Here is a 23,548-nt window from a genome sequence, read left to right on the forward strand (position 1 = left end):
CAATCAAAGGTTTTCTAGTATGAAGTGAGAATGTATTCTAAAAACTTACATTTTGAGTCTGATTATCAATTGTAGTCAATATATAGGAATTTAAGTTCATACATATGTTTCAATTTGTTTAAGTGGCAAATACAGCACACTGATTTTAAGGCACTTTTACAGAGAGAAAAAACCCAACAATTCCACGTGAGCAAGCAGGAAGAAATAACGGCCTTTTAACAAAAAGAAACCTGGAGAACCAGGCTCAGAGGTGGAGCAGCTTTCCGCTGTTCTGGTACCCACTGTAGGTGTGATGAGGGCAGAAGGCTCATACCACAAACTTCCAGTCCCACTGCAGAGATGTTTCTTCTCCAATGCACATTATTTATACGCTCACCAGCCACTTCATTAGTGGCTCAGTATTTGAACTGGCCAAATAATCCTGGCTGAGATATTTAAACATAGTAAACATATAGTCAAGATGAGCTGCTGAGGTTCACACACACACACACACACACACACACACACACACACACACACACACACACACACACACACACACACACACACACACACACGCATGCACATGCACATGCACACACACACACACACAGCTCGCTGGAAATACCCAGAGAGCTGTACTTCTCTGGTCAGAGGAGAAAGGTCACAATGGTTCCGATCCAAACCATCAAATATTTTCCATATTTTTCTGTCAAATAGAATTGAATAGAAATACCTCATTAATCCAAGGAGGACATTTTTTAAATGTCAAATTTTAATTAGATGTTAACCCTTTGAATTTAATTTTTGATTCCATGAAAATAAAACACACAAAATGAGTTATTTTTTCTTACGTCTGTTAGGTAGCTTTGCAAAGTTTTTTAATTAGTCTTGTTTATGTAAATAATTAGCCAAAATAAGGACTATGATGCATAATTTTTTTTTTTGTCTTTTTTGTGTATTTACTACTTTCTTAAGTCATCGAGGATAAAAAAAATTCCTGGCGAGGCCCATTGGAACCTTATTTGTTTATTCTCCAGTGGGTCTGGGCCCGCCTCTGAGCCTCCTCCTAGTTGGACGGTACACTTGTAACGTGAGGTGAACAGAGGCTTCGCTCAGGAATCACACCCCTGACAGTCAGAACATAGCAGGGGTAAGAAACCAGACCCCCCCCCCCCCCCCCCCCCTTTTTTTGGTTTGTTTTGTAGTGTGTTCTGCTGCAGGATCCTTCGTGTCAGTGGAAAGTTCAAGAGAGGAGTTGAGAGTAAGCAGAACGATCTGACTCCTCCAAAAGTCCACGTCAGATTTTCCTTCAGCCGTTGCAGATTCAGTATGGACTGGAACCCTTTCACCGCTGAGTGAAACGTGGTTAGGGAGTGGATCAGTACCTCCAGAAGTACACAATAATGCAGTAATGCAGTCGCTGCACAGGAGCTGAGCTGTAAAGCAAAGGGACTTTTGTTTTAAAGCTCCAGTAAGGCAGTTTCTGAAATATGATACAAAGATAGCTGGATGTGCCGTGGATGTGTCATGTTGTTGTTGCATGTGGACCAGAGCTTTTTTCATGTTTCGTCCATGAAGATTGTTTTGCTTTTCGAGAATACAATGTATTCTTTGGTATTTATATAGTATACAATCTTCGGTTGTGAGAAGCCACACTGGCCCTGCAGCGATCAGACGGTGCTCCTGCAGGTCCCAGGTTCTAAATATCGCGACATTGTCTTGAATAATATCAACTAAATTAGGTCATTTGGATGGCAGCTTCATCAGCTGCTGAGTTGATTATCCTTTGAATAGAGGTTTTCACAACAACTAAGTGTATCAGTTTAAGTTTCACCATTGTTTAATTTTGATGAATGTTTTATATCCAACATTATTTGTTAATGATTTCAAATTTGTCTTCTCAGGGCCGGTCATGGCCTTGAAAAGGAGAAGGGCGACGTCCCCCTCGAGCAGTGTGAGTGGAGGAGATTTTGACGATAACCAGACTTCATCGTTAGTGTCTTCAATTGGGAGAAAGAGGAGAAGGACCTCAAACATTCCAACTGTGGATCCTGTAATTTTGCAAATTTCAGTAACAGTTTCTTTTTTTCAAATGATCTGTGAGAACTCTGCTTCTTCACGGATTGATCGAATAGACGTGTCGGAGGATGCGGATATTCTTCACGCTTTACGCCTCTTATTTTGCAGATTGCTGTATGTCATGAACTGTACAACACAATCAGAGATTACAAGGACGACCACGGCAGGATGTTGTGCGAGCTTTTCATCAGAGTCCCCAAACGAAGGCGAGGAGATGAACAAGTGCACATCTTATCCAACCAAGTGACACCAACATGAGACGTATTAGGAAAAAGTGACTCCTTTTATTTCTTTTTTTTTTGCAGGAATCAACCGGACTATTACCATGTCGTATCCCAGCCGATTGACATGATGAAGATCCAGCAGAAATTAAAGATGGAGGAGTATGACGATGTTGAACAACTAACTAGCGACTTTCAGCTTTTATTCAACAATGCAAAAACCTATTATAAGGTAAAAAACGAAAAAAAAACCCAATATATACATATATATATGAACAGAGAGAAAACGGTCTGTATCTAATTGATAGAAATATTAAACTAATGCATCAATCATGAAGTAAATTTGTCTTCCCTGAATATAGTCAGAAAGTCCTGAATACAGGGCTGCCTGCAAACTGTGGGATCTTTACCTGCGCACCAAGAATGAGTTTGTGCAGCGGGGGGACTATGACGAGGATGAGGAAGATGGATATGATGCTGCAGACAATCCAGGGGGCTCCACTGAAGATGAGGTGACATTTATGGACTAATGATGACTTCTCTTCAGTACATATCGTCAATAATATTCATCTTAATTTGTTGTTGAAATTGTGGCCTTAGTATGCTCTTTAATTTGCTTTTTCAGGATGTTTAAACAACCATACATATTACATTACCTGCTATATTACCTTATGGTGCCTGTTTGTGATCTTACGAAAAAACATCACGAACTATAAATTGAAAAAGCTTTCATGAGTTTATCGTGTTTAAGAAAATGTGACATAATAATATACAGCATGAATAGTTACTTTATCATGAGGTTGAGTTAAACGATTATTTTCAATGTATAGCCAGTCTGCATTATACATCACTAAACCTAGTTTGTTCATCCCGTTGTACCGTGTGACTACTTGTCAACAGCAGAGTGCACCTACCACCTTGAAGGAAGTCCTTGAGCAGCTCCTTGACGCTGTGGTGTCGTACGCCGAGCCGACTGGTCGCCTCGTCAGCGAATTGTTCCAGAAGCTTCCCTCCAAAATGGTATCAGCAACACTCGGCGTGACTTGTACAATTTATAAAATGCAGCAGCTCTGCCTTGATTTGTTGTCCTGAACCTGTTTTTTTTTTTTTTTTCCATTCAGCAATATCCTGATTATTATGCTATCATCAAGGAACCTATAGATCTCAAAATCATCGCCCAAAAGATTCAGGTACACAATTATAATTCCCCTGTGAAATGCTGATTATGGGTTTAGAATTGTTTTGCAAATGTTGATATTTTGCCTGTAGTTGGGTCACTACAGGAGCGTCACCACCATGGCGAAAGATATTGACCTGCTGGTCAAGAATGCCAAGACTTATAATGAACCTGGATCACAAGTGTTCAAGGTTAGTGTGAAACGAAGAGACTGTAAAAATATGATGCGTGAATCATGTTTATGTTTGTAAACCTTTTCAATGAATTTCTCATGTGTCCCAGGATGCAAACACCATAAAGAAGATCTTTGCACAAAAGAAGTCCGAGATGGAACACGGGGAGCCAATCAAGTCAAGCATTCGCATCAGGTACTTTGGGAATCTTCACTGGGAACGATGTGGAGAGAGCGAAGGGTGCCTGGCTTTTAAATCTCTCTTTCTCTTATGCTGCCTGTCTCTTTAAGAAATAAAAGATCTGCTCAGGGAGATCGCCTCTCAGCAATCACCATGGCTCTTCAGTACGAAAGTGATGAGGAAGGCATTCTGTCTGGTACAACTATACTTCTTTGGTAGACAAGCATATAAATGATTCTGTAGTTATTGTGATGGAGGCCAAGTTATCATCTGTTTATCACTTTTCTTAGGGTCTGTCCACTATGATGAGGGAGAATCCGAGGCAGAAAGTATGACCTCCAACATGGACATGACCAATCCCATCTTTCAGCTGTACGAGGCCGTGCGAGGAGCCAGGAATAGTCAGGGCCAGCTGATTTCTGAGCCTTTCCTGCAGCTGCCCTCCAGGAAAGACTATCCTGACTACTACCACCAGATCAGCCAGCCCATCTGCCTCCATCAGATCAAGTAAGAAAGAACTAGTACCCGTATTCCAAAATCAAGTGTTTTCATTTCATGTTTCATGTATTGGTTTCAATCATGATACACATTTTGATGTATGTATTAAATGTGTAGAACGTTTTGTCTTAACGTTAATTTGTAATATCACAAGGGACTTGTTTTCGATTTTTTTTTTTGGGGGGGGGGTGTGTAATGTCTCAGGAGCTCGGAATGAGTGACAATTCAGTGGTTGACATATAATTTTCACATTGTACAAGAAATATATTTGCTTTATACCAAGGCATTTGTTTATTGAATACTTTAAATTAGTTTTTTGATGCAGTAAAAGTAATGCAGTAAAGCCTAAGAAATGTTATATTGTATAAAATAGAAACATTTTTGGTTAATTAGTTGTTGAAAAAAGACATTGTTATTATTCAGTGATGTATATTGTTTAGATTCATCAGCATGTTGTGTTTTCATTTTGTACATTAAAATCCAGCGTCACCCACACTCACTGTACCATACAGTATTTCTGCTCCCTCCTTCCCAAATGTGAGAGCCCATAATTCCCCACAGGAACAAGATGAAGAACAATGAGTACGAGAGTGTTGAGCATGTCGACTCAGATCTGACGCTGATGTTCGAAAATGCCAAACGGTATAATGTTCCTCACTCCTCCATCTACAAGCGTGCACTCAAACTTCAGCACATCCAGCAGGTCCGTCAAAGTGTCTTCTATGTTCAATTGGATCAAAAACACTTTTTTTAACCATTCCGTCTGCTTTAACCATTCAGCTTCTTTTACACTTGTTACCTGCCTAGATAAAGAGGAAAGAGCTTCTACAAAGAGATGACGATGACGGAGACAGCATGCTGTCGTCTGCCACGTCCGACACCAGCAGCACAAAAAGAAAAAGGTGCACATGGTCATGTTGCTGGTCAGCTTTCTGATTTGGTAGGGTTTTTGGTGTATGGTTGGGCGACCATTGGTGTGACGCTATGTCTTGGTTTGCATCTGGTTTCCAGTCACAAGAAGAATACAAAGAAAAATCGAATGAAAGCTCTCTTCGCCGCAGTGACTGAGGCACGAGAAGCTGGCACTGGCCGAAGGCTGTGCGACCTCTTCATGGTCAAGCCCTCAAAGAAAGACTATCCCGATTACTACAAGGTTATCTTGGAGCCAATGGACCTCAGGACTATTGAGTACAACGTCCGCTCAGACAAGTACATGACCGAAGATTCGATGGTGGAAGACATGAAGCTGATGTTTCGCAATGCGCGTCACTACAATGAGGAAGGGTCACAGGTGAGGCTCTGTTTGTTGTGTCATGTTCTTTGAGTTAATTCCATTTTGTCATTTTTTTTTTTTTTTTTTACACACTATGATGAATATTTACTTGTTAGTTTTGATCAATTGAATGTTTTTACACTGACGTGGATCTCGTGTTGCCGTTCATTCTGTAGGTTTACAATGACGCCGACGTCCTGGAGAAGATAATGAAAGATCGTCGCAAAGATCTTGGGCCTGCAACTGATGACGATGATGTGATGTCACCAAAGCTGAAAATAAGTAAGACACTCGGTCAGGCAGCTCAACAAAATCTAATCTCATAAATGTGTTCATTTGTTATTTATTGAAGATAAGACAGACATTACTTTAACCGCTTTTTTCTATTTTGCAGGAAAAAACAGCATAACTTTGAAGAAATCAAAATACTTAACTCCTTTACAACAGAAACTGAATGAACTTTATGAAGCTGTCAAGAACTACACAGATAAGCGGGGTCGTCGCCTCAGCACAATCTTCCTGCGGCTGCCGTCTCGTGCTGAGCTGCCAGATTACTACATTGCCATCAAGAAGCCTGTCGACATGGAAAAGATCAAAAGCCACATGTTGGCAAATAAGTACCAGGATGTGGATGCCCTGGTAGAAGACTTGGTGCTCATGTTCAACAATGCCTGCACTTATAACGAGCCAGAGTCACTGATTTATCGGGACGCTCTATTGCTGCACAGAGTGCTTTTAGAAACTAGACGTGACCTGGAGGGAGGAGACGATACCCATGTGCCTGACGTTCCCCGCCTCATCCAAGACCTCGTCCGCAGCCTCTTTGTCTCTGTTCTCGGTCACCAGGATGATGAGGGACGTTGCTACAGCGATTCACTCGCTGAGATCCCTGCGGGTGATCCTGCAAACCCAGAGAAGCCTCTCCTCAATTTTGATATTATCAGGAAAAATGTAGATCGTGGTCGTTACAAGAGGCTGGATGTCTTTCAGGACCACATGTTTGAAGTGCTGGAAAAGGCCAGACGATTAAACCGGTGAGACACTGTTTTCTATGACGAGTTGAATCACATCACCTCACGGAAAGCCAAACTTAGTATCACATATTTCTTTTACAGGACAGATTCTGAAATCTTTGAAGATGCAGTGGAGCTGCAGCAGTTCTTCATCCGCATCAGAGATGAGCTGTGTAAGAATGGGGAGATCTTGATGTCACCCGCTCTTAGCTATAGCTCTCGACATCTGCATAATGATGTCGACAAGGAGAAAAAAGACAAGCTTCCCAAGGAGTTTGAAGAAGACAAAATCAAGAGGGAGGAGGAAAAAAGAGGTAACCATTAAAAGATCGTATATATCTAAACCTCACATGACATTAAAGAAAAAAAATGCATAAACATGCTATGTTCTATGCAGTCGACTCATCTAGCTGAATACGTCTTGAATTTTCAGAAGCTGAAAAGAGGGAGGACCCTGTTGGGGGGTCATGGCAATCAAACCTTCAGCGCACGTACAGCCAGGACTGCAGCTTCAAAGACAGCATGTACCATGTGGGAGACTATGTGTACGTGGAGCCTGCTGAGCCTAACCTGCAACCACACATAATCTACATTGAACGCCTCTGGGAAGATGACACTGGTCAGTCTTTAATCCTAGTGAAAGAAATTTTACATGACATTTTGGATATTTTGCCTTTTTTCAACAGGCTCCGCTTTATATCAGTGTCCTCAGTATAGGAAGACAGACTTGTATATCTTTTTTGTCAGTGTCTTTTTCTACTGTGGACATCTTTGGTACAGTTAATAGATTTGGTTGTCTTTCAATCCAGGGTTGATGATTTGTGCTGCCAACTCACTCTGTCCTTATGTCAAACAGTGAACTCTGAAACCATGCTATATATCACAAGTCCATTGATCTGTTCGACACACAGGGGAGAAATGGCTATACGGCTGCTGGTTCTACAGGCCAAATGAAACATTCCATTTAGCTACGAGGAAATTCTTGGAGAAGGAAGTTTTCAAGAGTGACTACTATAACAAAGCTCCTGTCAGCAAGATTCTGGGTAAATGCGTGGTTATGTTTGTGAAGGTATGTAATGGCTCTTCCCACAAATAATTATGTTCGGTTTTGTTGGTAATCATTAACATTTGTGTTGACTGAGTTTTTCCTGGTGGTTTGTGTCTAAGGAGTACTTCAAGTTGCACCCAGAAGGATTCAGGGCAGAGGATGTCTATGTCTGCGAGTCACGCTACTCCGCCAAGTCCAAGTCGTTTAAGAAGATCAAACTCTGGGCCATGCCCTTGAGCTCTGTTCGGTTTGTTCCCAGAGAGGTACCTCTACCTGTAGTGCGCGTGGCATCCATGTTTGCACCCAAACAGGAGAAGCCACCAGAGGTGGTTGATGAAAGCAAAATGACAAATGGTATTGTTGACAAGGTAAGTATCAAGTCTGATGTTTTTTTATCAAAAGCGTACACACTTCAGTGGTACTGTCTGTTACTAAAACTTTGTTTGCAGGACAGAGAGGATGTCCCGTTGGATATGACTAATGGAGAACCCGGATGTCAGTACTATGAGCAGCTCTGCTACAACAACCAATGGCTGAAAGTGGGAGACTGTGTTTACATTGGGTCTCATGGACTAGTGCGCCATCGAGTGGGCAGGTAGGAGAAATGCTCATACATATATACATATACTAAAAACCTACAGGAATTTCAGTGCTATTTCTATTCCAAATAATTGTTTTTTGCTTCCACTCATTTGGGCAAAAAAAAAAACTGTACCAGTGTTTGTTTAGAATTTCTTTTTAACCATTCACTGATCTCATGGTTTATGGTCTGCTTCATTTGTTTCAAAACTGAGCAGGATTGAGAAAATGTGGATGCGGGATGGAGCTGGCTACTTTTATGGTCCCATCTTTATCCATCCAGAAGAAACTGAGCACGAACCCACAAAGATGTTTTACAAGAAAGAAGTGTTCCTGAGCAACTTGGAGGAGACTTGTCCAATGACCTGCATCATAGGTATCCATACACTCGGTCCATCTGAATACCAACAATGTAAAATGGCTAAAATTCAATTCATAGCCTGTCCCTTTTTTGTGTTGTCATTGAGGTGAAAGCATAATCAGCTCCTTTAAGGAAGAAAAAAACAGTGGTTTTTGTGTGGTTTTTTTTTAAATAGTCCTTGCCAATATAGAATACTCTTAGATTACCTGCTCTGAAATATCTCTGAACCTCTATCTCTGAATAAAACTGCTGTGTGCTTTTGTCCAAACATGTCTTTTAAATGCAGGAGGCATTATTATTTTAGATTAAAGAGATATTGGAATAGATGAGACTTCTGGCTGTTTATGTTTTTATTTCATTGAGATCAATAATCTCTTTTATAAGTGTGTCCTGGCAGCAGTATATAAATTAAATTTACAGTGCCAAAATGATACTAAAATGTTCTTGTGCTTGTTTGTTATGTATTAAATCTTAGCATATGATCAGAAAAGCAAAATACAATCTGGGTGCTGTACAGAGCCATGTTAGTGCTTCTTTTCTACCTGGATGCATGTGGCCAAAATACATTGATTGAATGCTTTATTTCTCCACAGGAAAATGCATTGTGTCGTCCTTCAAAGACTACTTGTCATGTCGGCCCACAGAAGTGCCTGAAGAGAACGTTCTACTCTGTGAGAGTCGCTACATTGAGAGCGAGAAACAGATGAAGAAGTTTAAGGGGCTTAAGCGCTTCTCACTCTCTGGGAAGGTGGTGGAGGATGAACTCTACTATTTTAGGTGATCAATTCACACGTGAAAAGTATATATGAATCTTGTCTAAAATGACATAAGTATTCAATAGTCCTAAATTAAACCAAACAAAATGTTATTGGTATAAAGTGTACTCGCATTCAAGGATGGAGAGTAGTTGTTGTTCACAGCTGTTGTTGTGTTTGCTCCATTTATTCTTACAGTTTTGTCCTTATAAGAGTCCGGTGGGTTTGGAGCCTGTCTCACTTGAAATTAGTCAGAAGGCTGAAATTAAAAAAGGCTAACAATCTATCACAGATCAAAACAAACAGGCACATACACATTCATATCCATGAGCTACTTTAAGTCAATATGTAACCCAACAAGTATGTCTTGGTATTTTGTGAGGAAGCCTAAGGACCTAAATAAAATGTGTAAAGAAGTCACTTCCTACTATTTAAACTAAGTTTTCTCACTGTGAGGCATCAGTCCTAACCACTATACATTTTCCTCTTCCATAATCATTCATTTATGCCCTCTCACTAATAATAAAAGAATGTACTGGGTAGATGCCATTTTTTCCAAAACAAAGAATTCATGTGTATAAAATGGATAAATCATGCATTTAATTTTTATTATGTCTTGTACAGAAAGCTTATAGTGCCCCAGAAGGAACCATCACCTCTGCTAGACAAGAAGATTGAGGAACTGGAGGCGAAGTTTGCTGACATGACTGACGAAGAGCTAGAAGATCTGGGGGAAGACGACGGCGAGCTGGGAGACCAGTCTCTTCCACAGATGCGGTCTTCCATGTCGAGTGACATGGATGTTATGCCTTACACTCCTCCACAGGTCGGGTTCCAAAGCTTAATTCTGAGTTTGTTCATTATTCTGTGGTGACAGTGTACACTCTCTGTAAAATGTTTTCCTTGTGACGGGTTCCAGTCGACACCCAAATCCATCAAGGGCCTTTCAAAGAAGGAAGGCTCAAAGCGGAAGATCAACATGAGTGGATACATCTTGTTCAGCAGTGAGATGCGAGCAGTCATCAAAGCCCAGCACCCAGACTTCTCCTTTGGGGAGTTGAGCCGTCTTGTTGGTACTGAGTGGAGGAACCTGGAGAGTTCCAGAAAAGCAGATTATGAAGGTGCGATTTAATTCTTATCTATTTTTTTTTTTTATTGTCTTATTTTTCATTAACAGATATTTCACTGTCGTATTGATCACGTGCTGCCATATTGCGTAATACGGGGCTCAGAACTTGAGTTTGTCTGTTGCAGAGCGAGCAGCGAAAGTGGCCGAGCAACAGGAACGTGACAGGGCCCTGCATCAGACGTCCCCTAGAGCAGGTACCCCAGTAGGGGCACTGATGGGGGTAGTGCCTCCCCCAACCCCCATGGGGATGCTAAATCCCAGCATGACGCCTGTGTCAGGTAACCCCTCATGGATGCAGATGGAGCCCCAGTGTACACTCACAGGCTGGAAAAAGAAGCTGGACTGCGAGAATTACTCACATTTTAAGTGGCCTGCACACACCCATGCCTGCATGTTTGTTGTGTTGTGATGTTTAGCCTCATTTGCCTTTGCTATTATTTTATTAACCCAAAGCTTGAATTGTATACAGCACTCATAATGCTGTAAGACTCACATCATGATGACAATCAACATAATCAATTCTTGATTGGACTGGATGTGAATGTGGATTCGAGCATGAGTAAGGAAGAATGCTGTAAACCATTTGAGGGTTGTAAATTGGAAAAACAAACACACATACAAGATTGTAGTGCATGTCCATTAATTTCATAGAAATCTTCCATTTTTTGTGTCTTTGACTTCCATTCATCTCTGTCCTTGTGTTTTTTTTTATTTAGATGGTAGCATTAACTGGACATCGTCACTGCAATGAATGCTTGGTGGTGAATGCATGTTTGCCTGATGCATGTTGCTGTTTTTGCTACTGTCCCCTCTTTGAGAAGGTATGATGGGTGCATTTAGGCCAGCTTTGATGCCCCTGCAGGCCCATGTTGAAGGCATGTTTAGTATGATTGGCATGCAACCACATCACATAGGGGTGCCTGCCTTTCCCCAGCATCCCCTGCTCGTTTTGCCTGGGTTCCCTGGAATGTCGTACTTTGGTAAGAACGCTGTCATAGCCAATCCACCTGTCGCACGCAGTTGCTTCCTGTCGACCAATCTGACTTGCTGGAGGGGCTACCTGTACCAATAGGCAAACATCCTGTCCCTTAAATTGTTGGTTTAAGGACAAAATATCAACTGGGACTGATGCCTTTGTGCAGCACAAGTAAACTTGATGGTAATGTCTTCCTATCATAAATCACAGGTTGTTTTTTTTTCTCGATTTTGAATAATGTCAGAATTTGGCCTTTTCATGATTGGCACTCTTTGGAGTTTTTTTTTTTTCCACATCCCAAATTCAAGTTAATTAACATTTCTAAAATAAAAGTAAATGAAATTCAAAAGCATAATTTGATTATCATCCAGAAACAATTTGCTGTCTGCACTTTTTAACAATGTTTTGATGTCAAATTTCCTTACAGGTGTTAACGGCATGGGAGGTGGACATGGCGCAGGAAACGCTCATGGATCTCAGGTAATGCTCTTCAGTTTGATGAAAATATGAAAAACAGTATCCTGGATGTAAAATCAGATCTGACATAAATGCACCTCTTTCTTACCTCCTTCAACCACATTTATCAACAGCAAATGTACACTCACTCTGTGGAGCCGGAGGTGTTTGTTCACTTTAAGCCATTTTAGGGCTGCTACACTGTTCGTGCATGAATTGACTATACATTAGAGCTGTCGGTCTTTCTCTTTGAAATGGACAAATGATTGAATTCCTGTCACTTTGTTAGATGGGTTTGATTGGCTCTGGGCAGCACGCTCCACCACCGTATCCAGGCCAAGGTCAAATGGGTCAACCTGCACTCCATCAGCCCTCCACACCGATGTTTGTGTCTCCACCAGCCAAGTCTCAGCGTCTGCTCCACTCTGAGGCATACCTCCGATACATTGAGGGCCTCAATGCCGAGTCTTCCACTGTAAGCAAGTGGGACCATGCTCTCTCAGGTAATGTATAGACTTAAATAAACAACCTGTGCTTAATTACACACTCGCCTGCCATTTTATTATGGACAATTTGCAACTGTCTTAATCCTTGATGGCATAGATTCAACAAGGTGCTGGAAACATTCTTTTTGATACGATCCTTTGTAAACATTAGAGATGGTTGCATGTGAAAATCCCAGTCGACCAGCAGTTGGCAGTTTCAAGATGTATGATCACCCTCTTAGGGGACAGACAACATGCACTGAGATGGTTTTCTCCATTAAAATATATGTTAATGTGTTTTGGGGATTTTTTTTCAGTTCAAAAACAAGACGTGCGCTTGACAAAAGAGCAAGAGAGTCGACTACCCTCCCACTGGCTGAAGAGTAAGGGAGCCCACAAAACAATGGCGGATGCGCTTTGGAGACTCCGTGACCTGATGCTGCGGGACACCCTCAACATCCGTCAGATGCACAATCTGTAGCATGCCCATATTGCTCGCCTCTGTTCTCCAAACCTGTGAAACAGGAAGAGGGTTCTACTCAAAAATAGTTTTCATTTTGTGTTGTCGTTGGAAAAATATATTTGAAATCATACCAGCTGCTTTTTGTGTTGAAGTGGGTATATGTTTTACAGTTCCGATAAATTGTTCCAAGTGCATTATTGTCAATGTCTGTGATGGCGGCTTTCATGCTTTCATAATAAAAATGGCAAGAGTTCAGTTTACAAAGTTGCACCTTCTGTCTGATGTTTGTGAGTGGAAATGTAACAATCTTTTATGTCTATCTAAGAAAATGTTATATCTGTCCATATGTCAAAGTGTACTTGAGGAAGATGCTGATGAACTGAGCACCTTGCATGGCAGCAGCCTCTATTTGTATGCGAGTGTGAATAGGTGATTTAACATTGGATACGACCAAAAAGTGTCTATAAGCAATGGAAAAGCATGATTCATTACTGACAAAAAGTTATGGATAATAGGGAAACATACAAAAGTTCATGCACTATACAGTAATAAATCACAAAAGTGGTGAACGTTATGGAGAAGCATTCAATGGTGATTTCCTCATCTCAGACAATTTATTGAAACTAAAGCCAACAGTGGAGGGTATATCACAACAAATGATTATCAATGTCTCAGTGTTGTGTGCCCTTGAGCATCACGTACAGCTTGACAATATCATCTCCTGCTGTTCAAAAATATTCTTATTGTCTGCTGAGGCATGGTACCCCACTCATCTAAAAGGGCAGCCCTCAGGTATTTGAGGTTCTGGGGGTTATAGAGTTGAGAGCCTCGACACAGCTACTCAGCTAATCCCAGAGGTTACATTCCTGAAAACAACGAAATCCTTGAACTGTAAATATAGCATAGTCACATACAGGTGAGTAATTCCATGTAAAGTCAGTTTTGTACTGGAAGGATTTCCTGTCTCAAGTCAGCTGTACTGAGTTGATTTCAGCTGCTCTCTGAAGGCCTATGCCCGGGGGGGGGGGGGGCGTGTCTGAGCCACATTGACACTTGTGCGCATGCGCGGAACTCTGACCGCGCAGTTCCGTTTGAAAGCTGGCTCGGCGATCAGCGTCTCCACAATCTGTGGCTTTCCATACCAACTAAACCCAAATCCACTGTAAAGGTATGCTGTTTAGTTACATACCCAGCGAGCGCGTTCAGTAATACAAGATTAAACGTCTTATTGTGCTTACAGTAAGGTAACTTTTGTTTAAATGGGGTGTGTTTGGGCTATTAACCGACTTCACGGTTAGTAGCAGTGACATTAGCATGCTAGTGGTGTAGCTAATGTTAGCTGTGTCGTTGGGGACCGGCTGCTGGATTTGTCTATTCACTGGAGCTTGGCTCCGGTCTCCTATGTCGCTTTTTTTTAATTGTTATCTGTTTAATTCGTTGTTGCAGACAGTGTGGAACAGATACACCTTTATTGGTCTAACTTCAGCCGTACATACGACCCCATTGCTTCCACATTCAGGCCGCCATGTGCGGATGTTTAAAGTTGCAGAAGTCGATGCAACCTTCAGCCCGCTAGCTGACACGAAACCCTGCATAAACCCGGCTGGAGTCACCGGGGTCTGCCGAGCCGTGCCAGACCAGACGATCCAGCATTACTAGCGGCTAGCATGCTATATAGTCACAAGCTAAAAAAAAAAAAAAAAGCTTCACCTAAGCTTTGTTATTCATTCATTCAATATTGAAGGTTTTGTCTTCAGCTGTCATCATGGAGTTGAATGATGCGAACCTACAAACCCTGACCGAGTTCATGAAGAAAACCCTCGACCCAGACCCAACAGTCAGACGACCAGGTAAAACAACAACATGGCTTCAAGTCACCAATCTGTACGTCTTTCAAATGCGATTATAATGCCCATGTTTGTTCACCCTCAGCTGAGAAGTTCCTTGAATCTGTGGAAAGAAGTCAAAACTATCCCTTGCTACTTCTTACTCTGCTGGAAAAATCCCAAGACAACGTGATTCGTGTCTGTGCTGCTGTTACCTTCAAGAACTACATCAAAAGAAACTGGCGGATAGTGAGTCTTTGTCTTAACATTGGCTTCAGAAAGGCTTCGTTCTGCAAAGTGATCTATATAAAGTCAATTTGTTTCTGCGTGGTTTTCCCACAGATTGTTGAATATTTGAACTGGCAGCATTACTTTTTAAATTTGCTCAGCATACAGCAGAGTGTCTGTTGGGAGTATAACAATATATATATATATATATATATATATATAAGTTAATGTTGATGCTAGACTTTATAATACATTTTTGTATAATACAGTGAAAGTGTCAACTATGAGTAACTCGTCTTAGTGATACTTGAACCAGGTATAAAAAGTCACAGTATGTATTCAATTGTTATTTATGTGTTTGCCTTATTAGTCCTAATACACTGGTTTGTTTGTTTCACAGGTGGAAGATGAACTAAGCAAAATCTCAGATCAAGATCGAACGGCCATCAAGGCAAACATTGTGAATTTGATGCTGAGCAGCCCAGAGCAGATTCAAAAGCAGGTACGTAGTCACCCCATATAAGCCCATTTGACAAGTTTTAAGCAGTATGCTGACGCACACCCTGGCTGGTCTGTTTTCTTCTTCTTCCCTACCCTACAGTTGAGTGACGCGATCAGCATCATAGGACGGGAAGACTTCCCTCAAAAATGGCCCGATCTTCTAACGGAGATGGTGACTCGCTTCAGGAGCGGTGACTTCCACATCATCAATGGAGTCCTTCGTACTGCACACTCCCTCTTCAAGAGGTAGAGCTCATGTCTTGTTGATTTAATGTAAAAATGACTCTTGATTTTGCCAAATGTAAATTTCCTCCTTCCTTTTGTGAAGGTACCGCCATGAGTTCAAGTCAAATGAACTCTGGACTGAAATAAAGCTGGTGCTGGACACATTCGCCCTCCCGCTGACGGAGCTGTTCAAGGTACACAATGCTTTGCTGGGAAGTTGTCACAAAATGAACCGGATGTACCAACAAAAAAATCGTATCATGATTAGAAATGTTGGCCAAGTTTAAGATGGGGTCCTTTTTTCTCTTTCGCAGGCTACTATTGAGTTGTGTCAGACTCATGCCACAGATGTCAATGCGTTGAAGGTCCTCTTCTCGTCCCTCACACTTATCTCCAAGCTTTTCTACAGTCTTAACTTTCAGGTCAGTTCAGTTCCTTTGCACACAATCTAACATGTTTTGCAAATGATCTTAATTTGATAGCTATTATGATCTTAAAAAAACAAACACTCATTTAATCGACAATGTCCATTTCAACTCTTGAAAGCCAAAACCAGCCTAAAGGCTCCAGTCTGGCCACAAAAAACCTGGCACAAAATTGCAAAAGAAAATCACTGTAATTGGTCAATATAACTTAATTTGGTCCACTGTGGGATAAAAAAAAGAAAATAACACTGAGACCCAGAACTGAACAGAACTCTGATAGTAAAACGGCAGTAAAAGCTGCCTCGTGATGAAAAATAGCATTTGCATGAAATTCGTGCGCGGTGCATTCAACATTTCAGGTTGTTAATGAAAACATTTTCAAAATGTATGTGTATTTCTTTGTACTTAAAGTAGTTGGTATGCTGTATTTTTAATGCTTCATCTCTTTCTACAAGACTTTTTAAAGCCTATGTGAGTTCTCTCCTCCAACGCTATAAGAAACCTGAACGTATTGGATGGTATTTCTGTAGGTTTCAAAGAATTTGCGTCATCTTCTGTCGAGATAAATTGTTGTTATTCGCACATTTATTATAAAGTCTTCACTGTTTGTTAGGACCTTCCAGAGTTTTTTGAGGACAACATGGAAACGTGGATGACCAATTTCCACGGCCTTCTGACTTTGGATAACAAGCTTTTACAAACAGATGTGAGTTTGTTTTGGGTTTTTTTTTAATCCATACTGTATTTATTTATTCAGTACTTGTGGCAGAACTTTTTTTTGACATGTGTCTCTTATGCACACCCCACCAGGATGAAGAGGAAGCCGGTCTCCTGGAGCTGCTGAAGTCTCAGATCTGTGACAATGCTGCTCTTTACGCTCAGAAGTATGACGAGGAATTCCAGCCCTACCTGCCGCGCTTTGTCACTGCTATCTGGAACCTTTTAGTTTCCACTGGCCAGGAAGTCAAATATGACCTGGTGAGAGTACAGGTGGAGGTTGTGTTGCTTTGGAAGTTCGTGCTGTTCGCTAACAACTTTTCTCTGTTGCAGCTTGTCAGCAACGCTATCCAGTTCTTGGCGTCGGTGTGTGAACGGCCACACTACAAGCATCTGTTTGAGGACCAGAGTACACTCACCAGTATTTGTGAGAAGGTCATTGTGCCCAACATGGAGTTCAGAAGTAAGCGATTGGATCACATATTAAACTGTTGCCTGTGACAGATGGGAGCCCAGACCTCGTCTCGTCTGTAAATAAAGTTGTGCACTTAGTGTGTGAAGGACGCTGACCAGGTCTCGTGTCAGTTTAGGTGCCGATGAGGAGGCTTTTGAAGACAACTCTGAGGAATATATCCGGAGAGATCTCGAGGGATCTGGTGAGAACTTTTTTTGTCGCAGTAAATATTTGTATTAAATCGAAAGTCATTTCCTCTTCTACTGTGACTTGATAAACTACTTTGACATTTTTCATTTTGCCCAAAATGATAAAGTGACCGCTTAGTAAACTTAACGGATATCGTTTAGCTTGTGTGTTGACGCTCGTCTCTTCTCCATCCGGCCAGACATCGACACTCGTCGCAGGGCAGCGTGTGACTTGGTGAGGGGCCTTTGTAAATTCTTTGAGGGGCCAGTCACGGCAATATTCTCCGGTTATGTGAACTCGATGCTGGGAGAGTACGCCAAAAATCCTGGGCAGAACTGGAAACACAAAGATGCTGCCATCTACCTGGTCACATCACTGGCATCTAAAGCCCAGACGCAGAAGGTAAACCTTGTAATTTATAAACAATTTTTGTTTATGTTAAACTTTTAATGAGTGTTGCAAAATGTCCAACAAATACAAAATCATAAATTCGAAATAGAATCAGTCAAATTCCATCTTAAAGTTACTCTAGCAGATTCCACATGGGAAGACTGAAAGATTTAGGTTGTTGATGTACATCTCTTAATTCATTATCATTACTTTTCTGAAGGAACTGGTGAAGGCAGGCTTTTAGATGGTCAAAACAAGAAAAAACTAGCACACGCTCGCATTTACACATAGATGGCAGGCAGAGTCAATAAGGAGTCTGGAAATATATGTTGTTGGTGTATGACAATAAACCGAAGTAGATGTAGAAAGGTCAGGTCTCACAGAGAGAGAGGGAGGGAGAACATTCTGAAAGACTCAGACTTGAACCAGGAAGGCACAAGTTGTGCAATTAGTTTATTTATTTACATTTCTTGTTTTCCTTCAACAGCATGGAATAACACAAGCCAACGAGTTGGTGAATCTCACAGAATTCTTTGTGAACCAAATCCTTCCGGACCTAAAATCCCAAAACGGTACATGCACAGCTGCAATATGACAAACTGACGGGTTCTATAATCTGTGTTTCAGCAGCATTGGCTGAATGAACAATATTGAAATATATCACATTTAAACATTTGGAATATTCTGGTTGCAGTTAATGAGTTCCCGGTGCTGAAAGCAGACGCCATCAAGTATGTTATGATCTTCAGAAGCCAGGTGAGGCCGAGTGCTTTGGATTAAATAATTTAAAGGGAGAAGTCGATCACTGAGGGTTTCATGTGTTTTCCTCTCAGCTCCCAAAAGAGCAGCTGCTGCAGGCAGTCCCTCTACTGATAACTCACCTGCAGGCAGAGAGCTCAGTGGAGCACACTTACGCAGCCCATGCTCTGGAGCGGTTGTTCACCATGAGAGGCCCCAACAACACAACACTGTGAGTTTCCTCGAAACTCCGTCTCTATCTTTCAACCGAGCCAAAACATACATGAATGCAGTTTTATTCTGATCTAGTACTGCAGTCAAATTTCAATCAAGACTGGTTTCCCATATTTGAAATTGTCAATTTGGATTTTAAATAATTACTTGGAAAGTAAAGTCAACAAAATGCAAGTATGTCATGCTCATTTGTGCTTGTATCAGTATCCATTTCATTTCTGGGATTGTTGAGTTGTTCTGGTCTTTTCTCTGAAAGTTTCATATTTAACGTTTCCCACATTCTTTTCTTTTATTTCTTAAGTTTTTAGAAAAATTGCAGACTTCAAAATGAATTTGTTTGACTACCAACACTTTTTATTCTGACAATCTTCTCCTTTATCCAGGATCACTTCTGTAGAAATGGCACCTTTTACTGAACAGCTACTCAACAACTTGTTCAAATCTCTGGCTCTCCCTGGTTCTGCAGAGAATGAATACATAATGAAAGGTAAGCCAAACTTTACCGTCCTCTATAAGCTCCTCGGTCAGTGACACACCAACTCCAAAGTTATTTTAAACGCCCTCCTCATGCATGTTTCTTTCCTTTCTTCATTTCTAAAGCCATCATGCGCAGCTTCTCCCTGCTGCAGGAGGCCATTGTTCCCTACATTCCCACTCTGATTGGTCAGCTCACTCATAAACTTCTTCTTGTCAGCAAGGTAATAAACGGTTTATTGTTCATAGATCAGAAGAGATTTGTCCGTCTGTTGCCTAGATTCATTCTGTTTCAAACCTGTTATCAGAATCCCAGCAAACCTCACTTCAACCACTACCTGTTTGAGTCCCTGTGCCTGTCGGTCCGCATCACCTGCAAGGCCAACCCAACGACTGTCAGCAGCTTCGAGGAGGCGCTCTTCCCCGTCTTCACGGAGATCCTCCAGAATGATGTCCAGGGTATGTTGTCACGTTAAAATGGCCATACATGATGACTTAAACAAAGCGGCCGATCGAGAAACAAGTGAACTTATCTGTCGTTTTCTCTTCCTGCTGCAGAGTTTCTACCGTACGTGTTCCAGGTGATGTCTCTTCTCCTGGAGATCCACTCGAACTCGATTCCCTCCTCCTACATGGCGTTATTCCCTCACCTGCTGCAGCCTGTGCTTTGGGAGAGAACTGGGAACATCCCGCCTCTGGTGCGCCTTCTGCAGGCTTACCTGGAGAAAGGAGGCGCCACTATCGCAGCATCTGCTGCAGATAAAATAGTAAGTAGTGGAAATGTTGTGAAGACTAGGAGAGACCTCAATGCGGTTACCCTTTTAAAAATGTCGGTGACAACATGAAAATGTAGTTTAATTTAGATGTTGGTCTTAGTTATTTCACACTATAGGCTTTATAGTTTTCCATTGGCTTGGTTTAAACATTTATTGCACCACACTTAAATGTTTTTTCACAAGCCCCCTGAAGAAAATCTAGATGAGATTCGGTTGCATTTGCACCATCAGCAGGAGTCAACGTCTATGTTTCTATGTGCTCTGTGTCGTCTTCTGAGTTTTGATGTATTAATGATGTGTGGAGCTCGTAGACGCGTCAGGCGTAAAACAGCCTTTAGTGTTGCAGGTAACTACTAAAAGAGACTTTATCATAGTTATATTACACTTCCGTGTCGTCATGGAAACGTGATGCGTTGCCTTCAAACCAGAGCAAAAAAAGTGTGTGCACTTTAATCAAACTATTCATGAATGTACATTTAATCTTTGTTTTCTATGTGACGTATTCATGTTTGGATCTTTGCTTGTTTTCTCCTCAGCCTGGACTACTTGGGGTTTTCCAAAAGCTTATTGCCTCCAAAGCCAATGACCACCAAGGCTTTTACCTTCTCAACAGCATTGTAGAGCACATGCCCCCGTGAGTCTGTTTATACTTCTCATTACTGAATATTTTGTGAAGGTGTGCGCCAAGTTGTAATATTTTGACAATTCATAACACATTTCCTTTTTTTTAATTTTCTGTTGCCAGAGAATCTATTATCCAGTACAGGAAGCAGATCTTCATTTTGCTCTTCCAGAGACTACAAAGCTCCAAAACCACCAAATTTATCAAGAGTCAGTGTTATTATCCCTTTTGCAGCATTCGTGTTTTTATATTTTACCCAGTTACCCAGCATGGAGCAGAATATTACCAGGCATATTGTTAATTACTGTCAATCACAGTGTTTCTAACATCTTTCTCTCAGGTTTCTTGGTGTTCATCTGTTTATATTCTGTCAAATATGGAGCGATTGCACTTCAGGAAATCTTCGACAGCATTCAGCCAAAGTAAGTACTATTTTCACAGAGAACCACAACATGTTGGCAGAAAGTCCACTGCTCTGGCTGCACTTAGTTTATGGACCTTGTTTTAGTGCTGAGACTGGGTTGCACTTCTGCAAGGTTCTGATGTTCAAGAATTATTGCTAGGACTTAGGAAAAAAACATTTTTTTTCACAATTATTCAACTTGAGTTAGTTCATGTCACATTTCTTTTGTCAGTGCACAACGAGAGCAGTATTCTATGGCCCTGTTGTTTTTGAGTGTCTCGAGTATGTGTCTATTTTCAAAAATGACAATTGTGGCAAAGTGCATGCTATTCTTTGCTTTGTATTTCAGAATGTTTGGTATGGTGTTGGAGAAAATAGTCATTCCTGAGGTTCAGAAGGTGTCTGGTGCTGTTGAGAAGAAGATCTGCGCTGTCGGCATCATAAAAGTCCTCACCGAGTGTCCTTCCATGATGGACACGGAATACACTAAACTCTGGTAAGGAATCAGACTTTACAACATGAATATAATGTTAGGACATTTGAAATTGTCAGGCTTCTGTTTAACACATGTATTTGTACCATGAGGTCATCCACAGAAACTCTCTCTTAGATTTTTCTCTTCAGATTACACGTTGTACATACTTCTATTAAATAGTTCTGCACAGGATATAAAAAACACCCTTCTGATAAAACACATTTTGTAAAAGTTGGGACAATTATGAAAAATTAACTACAAATGATGCGATGATTGGTCAACCTTCCATCTCAAGCAAATATTTAAGACTGAACGTCAGCCCATATATTTCACCAATGGTCACCAATGGAAAACTTAAGCTCAACATATGAAGAAACTGAAAGAAAAAAAAACAGATCATTATTTTAACACCTTGTACATGATCCACGAATGGGTTGTTCTGAGTGAAACTGTGCGTCTGTTTAGGACCCCGCTGCTCCAGGCCCTCATTGGTCTGTTTGAGTTGCCGGAAGACGACAGCATCCCGGACGACGAGCACTTCATCGACATTGAAGACACGCCCGGTTATCAGACTGCATTCTCACAGCTGGCCTTCGCAGGGAAGAAGGAACACGACCCAATTGGAGACGCTGTCGGCAATCCCAGAATCCTGCTGGCCCAGTCACTGCACAAGCTCTCCACTGCCTGCCCCGGACGGGTCCGTCCAGCGCTTTTTATTGTGCTGCGATTTGAGCCTACATTCTAAACAGAATCTGCCACCGCTCAATAGAAATGTGTATTAAAGCACATGTTTGTGTTTTTTTAACGCAGGTTCCGTCTATGCTGAGCACCAGTCTGAATGCAGAAGCCCTCCAGTACCTTCAGGGATACTTGCAGGCAGCCTCCGTGCAGCTGGTTTGAGACTTGACGCAGTGGAGTCCACGGAACACCAGACCACCGTAAACTGCTGCCTTTATCACAGTGGCCCTGCAGATACATCAGAGCGGCCGAACACGAGACTTTGCAAACGTAGTTCGACTTACCCGTTCATATGATGAGCTTATCAGAGAAATAATCCTTTTGCCTGAAATTAGTGTGTTCTCTGAAAGTCTTTTTTTTTTTTTTAAGATTTAAGATTTTTAAAGACATGACCAAACGTTAACACAGTTAAGTCGCTCTTTGTTGTTTGGGCCATATGTTTACTGTGTGACCGAGGCTGAAACACATTTAGATACTTTGCCGTGGTGCTGTTTGTCAAATAAAAAGCGGGGAGCGAAGATGAAGCAAAAAGGTTCTAGATCACTAAATATCTGAATGAAGTAGGGATGGCTTTCTTTAAAAAAGGTTTTTGTATGTTTGGATTTCTTTTACAGTCAAAGGTATTATGTGTGGCTAAAGCGTGCTCAATCTTTTGTTTTTGTTGCATGTGTCCTATAGATCTGTCTGGTCTTTGTTTTCGCACTATTGGTTATTGTGATTAAAAAAAAGTGGCACTTGTTTAGACCATTTCTGCACCTTCCGGTTTCCTATCAAAAAATATTTTGAATTTCTTTTATTCATCTGAGACAACATGTGGCCAGAGCCCCCCCCCCTGGTGGCAGAACATGTTTACCCTGATGGAGGGACCAGGGGTCTGCAGCCTGCTGCTCTAGAGCCACATGTGGCTCTCCCGCCCTCCTTGTGGTTCTCTCAAGATTTCAGAAAATGTATAAACATTTTCCTGTTTTTAGCTTTACGCAAGTCATAAGAACAACTCATCGTTTGGCTAAAAAGGATGTCGAAAAGTCACACAACTTAAATGGGAAAACAAGCAAAAAAATGTAAAAGGATAAATTTTATAGGGTGAAAACACTCAAATCTGGTACAAAAACAGCTGAAAGGTGAAATATTTGAATCTCATTTAGTAGAAAGTCACAAAAGTGACTTGGTCATGGAGGTTACAAGCCCCTGCTGATGCCTGGCACTTCACCAGTGACTGTTTTTGTCAGTATCAATGCAGTGTTGCCTGAAACTAAGCTTTGAAGTCCAGAGACATAAAACACAA

At 41.3% G+C, this 23,548-nt stretch overlaps 2 protein-coding genes across 4 annotated transcripts; both read left to right on the forward strand.

Annotated features, from left to right (window-relative positions):
• Nucleotides 1-1,894: 1,894 nt before the first annotated feature.
• LOC308129332 (protein polybromo-1-like) lies at nt 1,895-13,054 on the forward strand (the record flags this gene model as incomplete). Of its 2 annotated transcripts, XM_080495255.1 has the most annotated exons (28): nt 1,895-1,936; nt 2,170-2,267; nt 2,367-2,514; nt 2,645-2,794; nt 3,186-3,302; nt 3,404-3,472; nt 3,552-3,650; nt 3,742-3,827; nt 3,923-4,008; nt 4,103-4,319; nt 4,872-5,013; nt 5,118-5,212; nt 5,322-5,601; nt 5,760-5,865; nt 5,978-6,617; nt 6,699-6,910; nt 7,030-7,215; nt 7,508-7,665; nt 7,764-8,012; nt 8,094-8,239; nt 8,442-8,599; nt 9,178-9,361; nt 9,964-10,165; nt 10,259-10,460; nt 10,594-10,662; nt 11,872-11,924; nt 12,190-12,403; nt 12,703-13,054. In XM_080495255.1, the coding sequence occupies 28 exons, from the start codon at nt 1,895-1,897 to the stop codon at nt 12,864-12,866; spliced, it is 4,572 nt and encodes a 1,523-aa protein (XP_080351381.1). In that variant the 3' UTR covers nt 12,867-13,054. The 2 variants fall into 2 exon arrangements, with proteins under 2 accessions (XP_080351381.1, XP_080351380.1); XM_080495254.1 differs by lacking the exons at nt 1,895-1,936; nt 2,170-2,267 and having other exon boundaries at nt 2,380-2,514.
• An 884-nt stretch (nt 13,055-13,938) lies between these two features.
• cse1l (CSE1 chromosome segregation 1-like (yeast)) lies at nt 13,939-22,994 on the forward strand. 2 transcript variants are annotated; one of them, XM_080494465.1, is made up of 25 exons: nt 13,939-14,016; nt 14,606-14,698; nt 14,781-14,923; nt 15,303-15,404; nt 15,504-15,649; nt 15,732-15,822; nt 15,943-16,050; nt 16,667-16,759; nt 16,864-17,031; nt 17,104-17,233; nt 17,361-17,426; nt 17,613-17,815; nt 18,291-18,375; nt 18,498-18,559; nt 18,637-18,773; nt 19,159-19,262; nt 19,376-19,473; nt 19,558-19,708; nt 19,808-20,016; nt 20,562-20,659; nt 20,771-20,856; nt 20,988-21,069; nt 21,400-21,546; nt 21,991-22,222; nt 22,336-22,994. In XM_080494465.1, exons 2-25 carry the CDS (start codon nt 14,614-14,616, stop codon nt 22,423-22,425), a joined length of 2,916 nt encoding a protein of 971 aa, XP_080350591.1. In that variant the 5' UTR covers nt 13,939-14,016; nt 14,606-14,613; the 3' UTR covers nt 22,426-22,994. The 2 variants fall into 2 exon arrangements, with proteins under 2 accessions (XP_080350591.1, XP_080350592.1); XM_080494466.1 differs by having other exon boundaries at nt 13,944-14,016; nt 14,593-14,698.
• Nucleotides 22,995-23,548: the final 554 nt, after the last annotated feature.

Source organism: Blennius ocellaris (genome assembly GCF_963422515.1).
Source record: "Blennius ocellaris genome assembly, chromosome: 4".
Classification (NCBI taxonomy): domain Eukaryota; kingdom Metazoa; phylum Chordata; class Actinopteri; order Blenniiformes; family Blenniidae; genus Blennius; species Blennius ocellaris.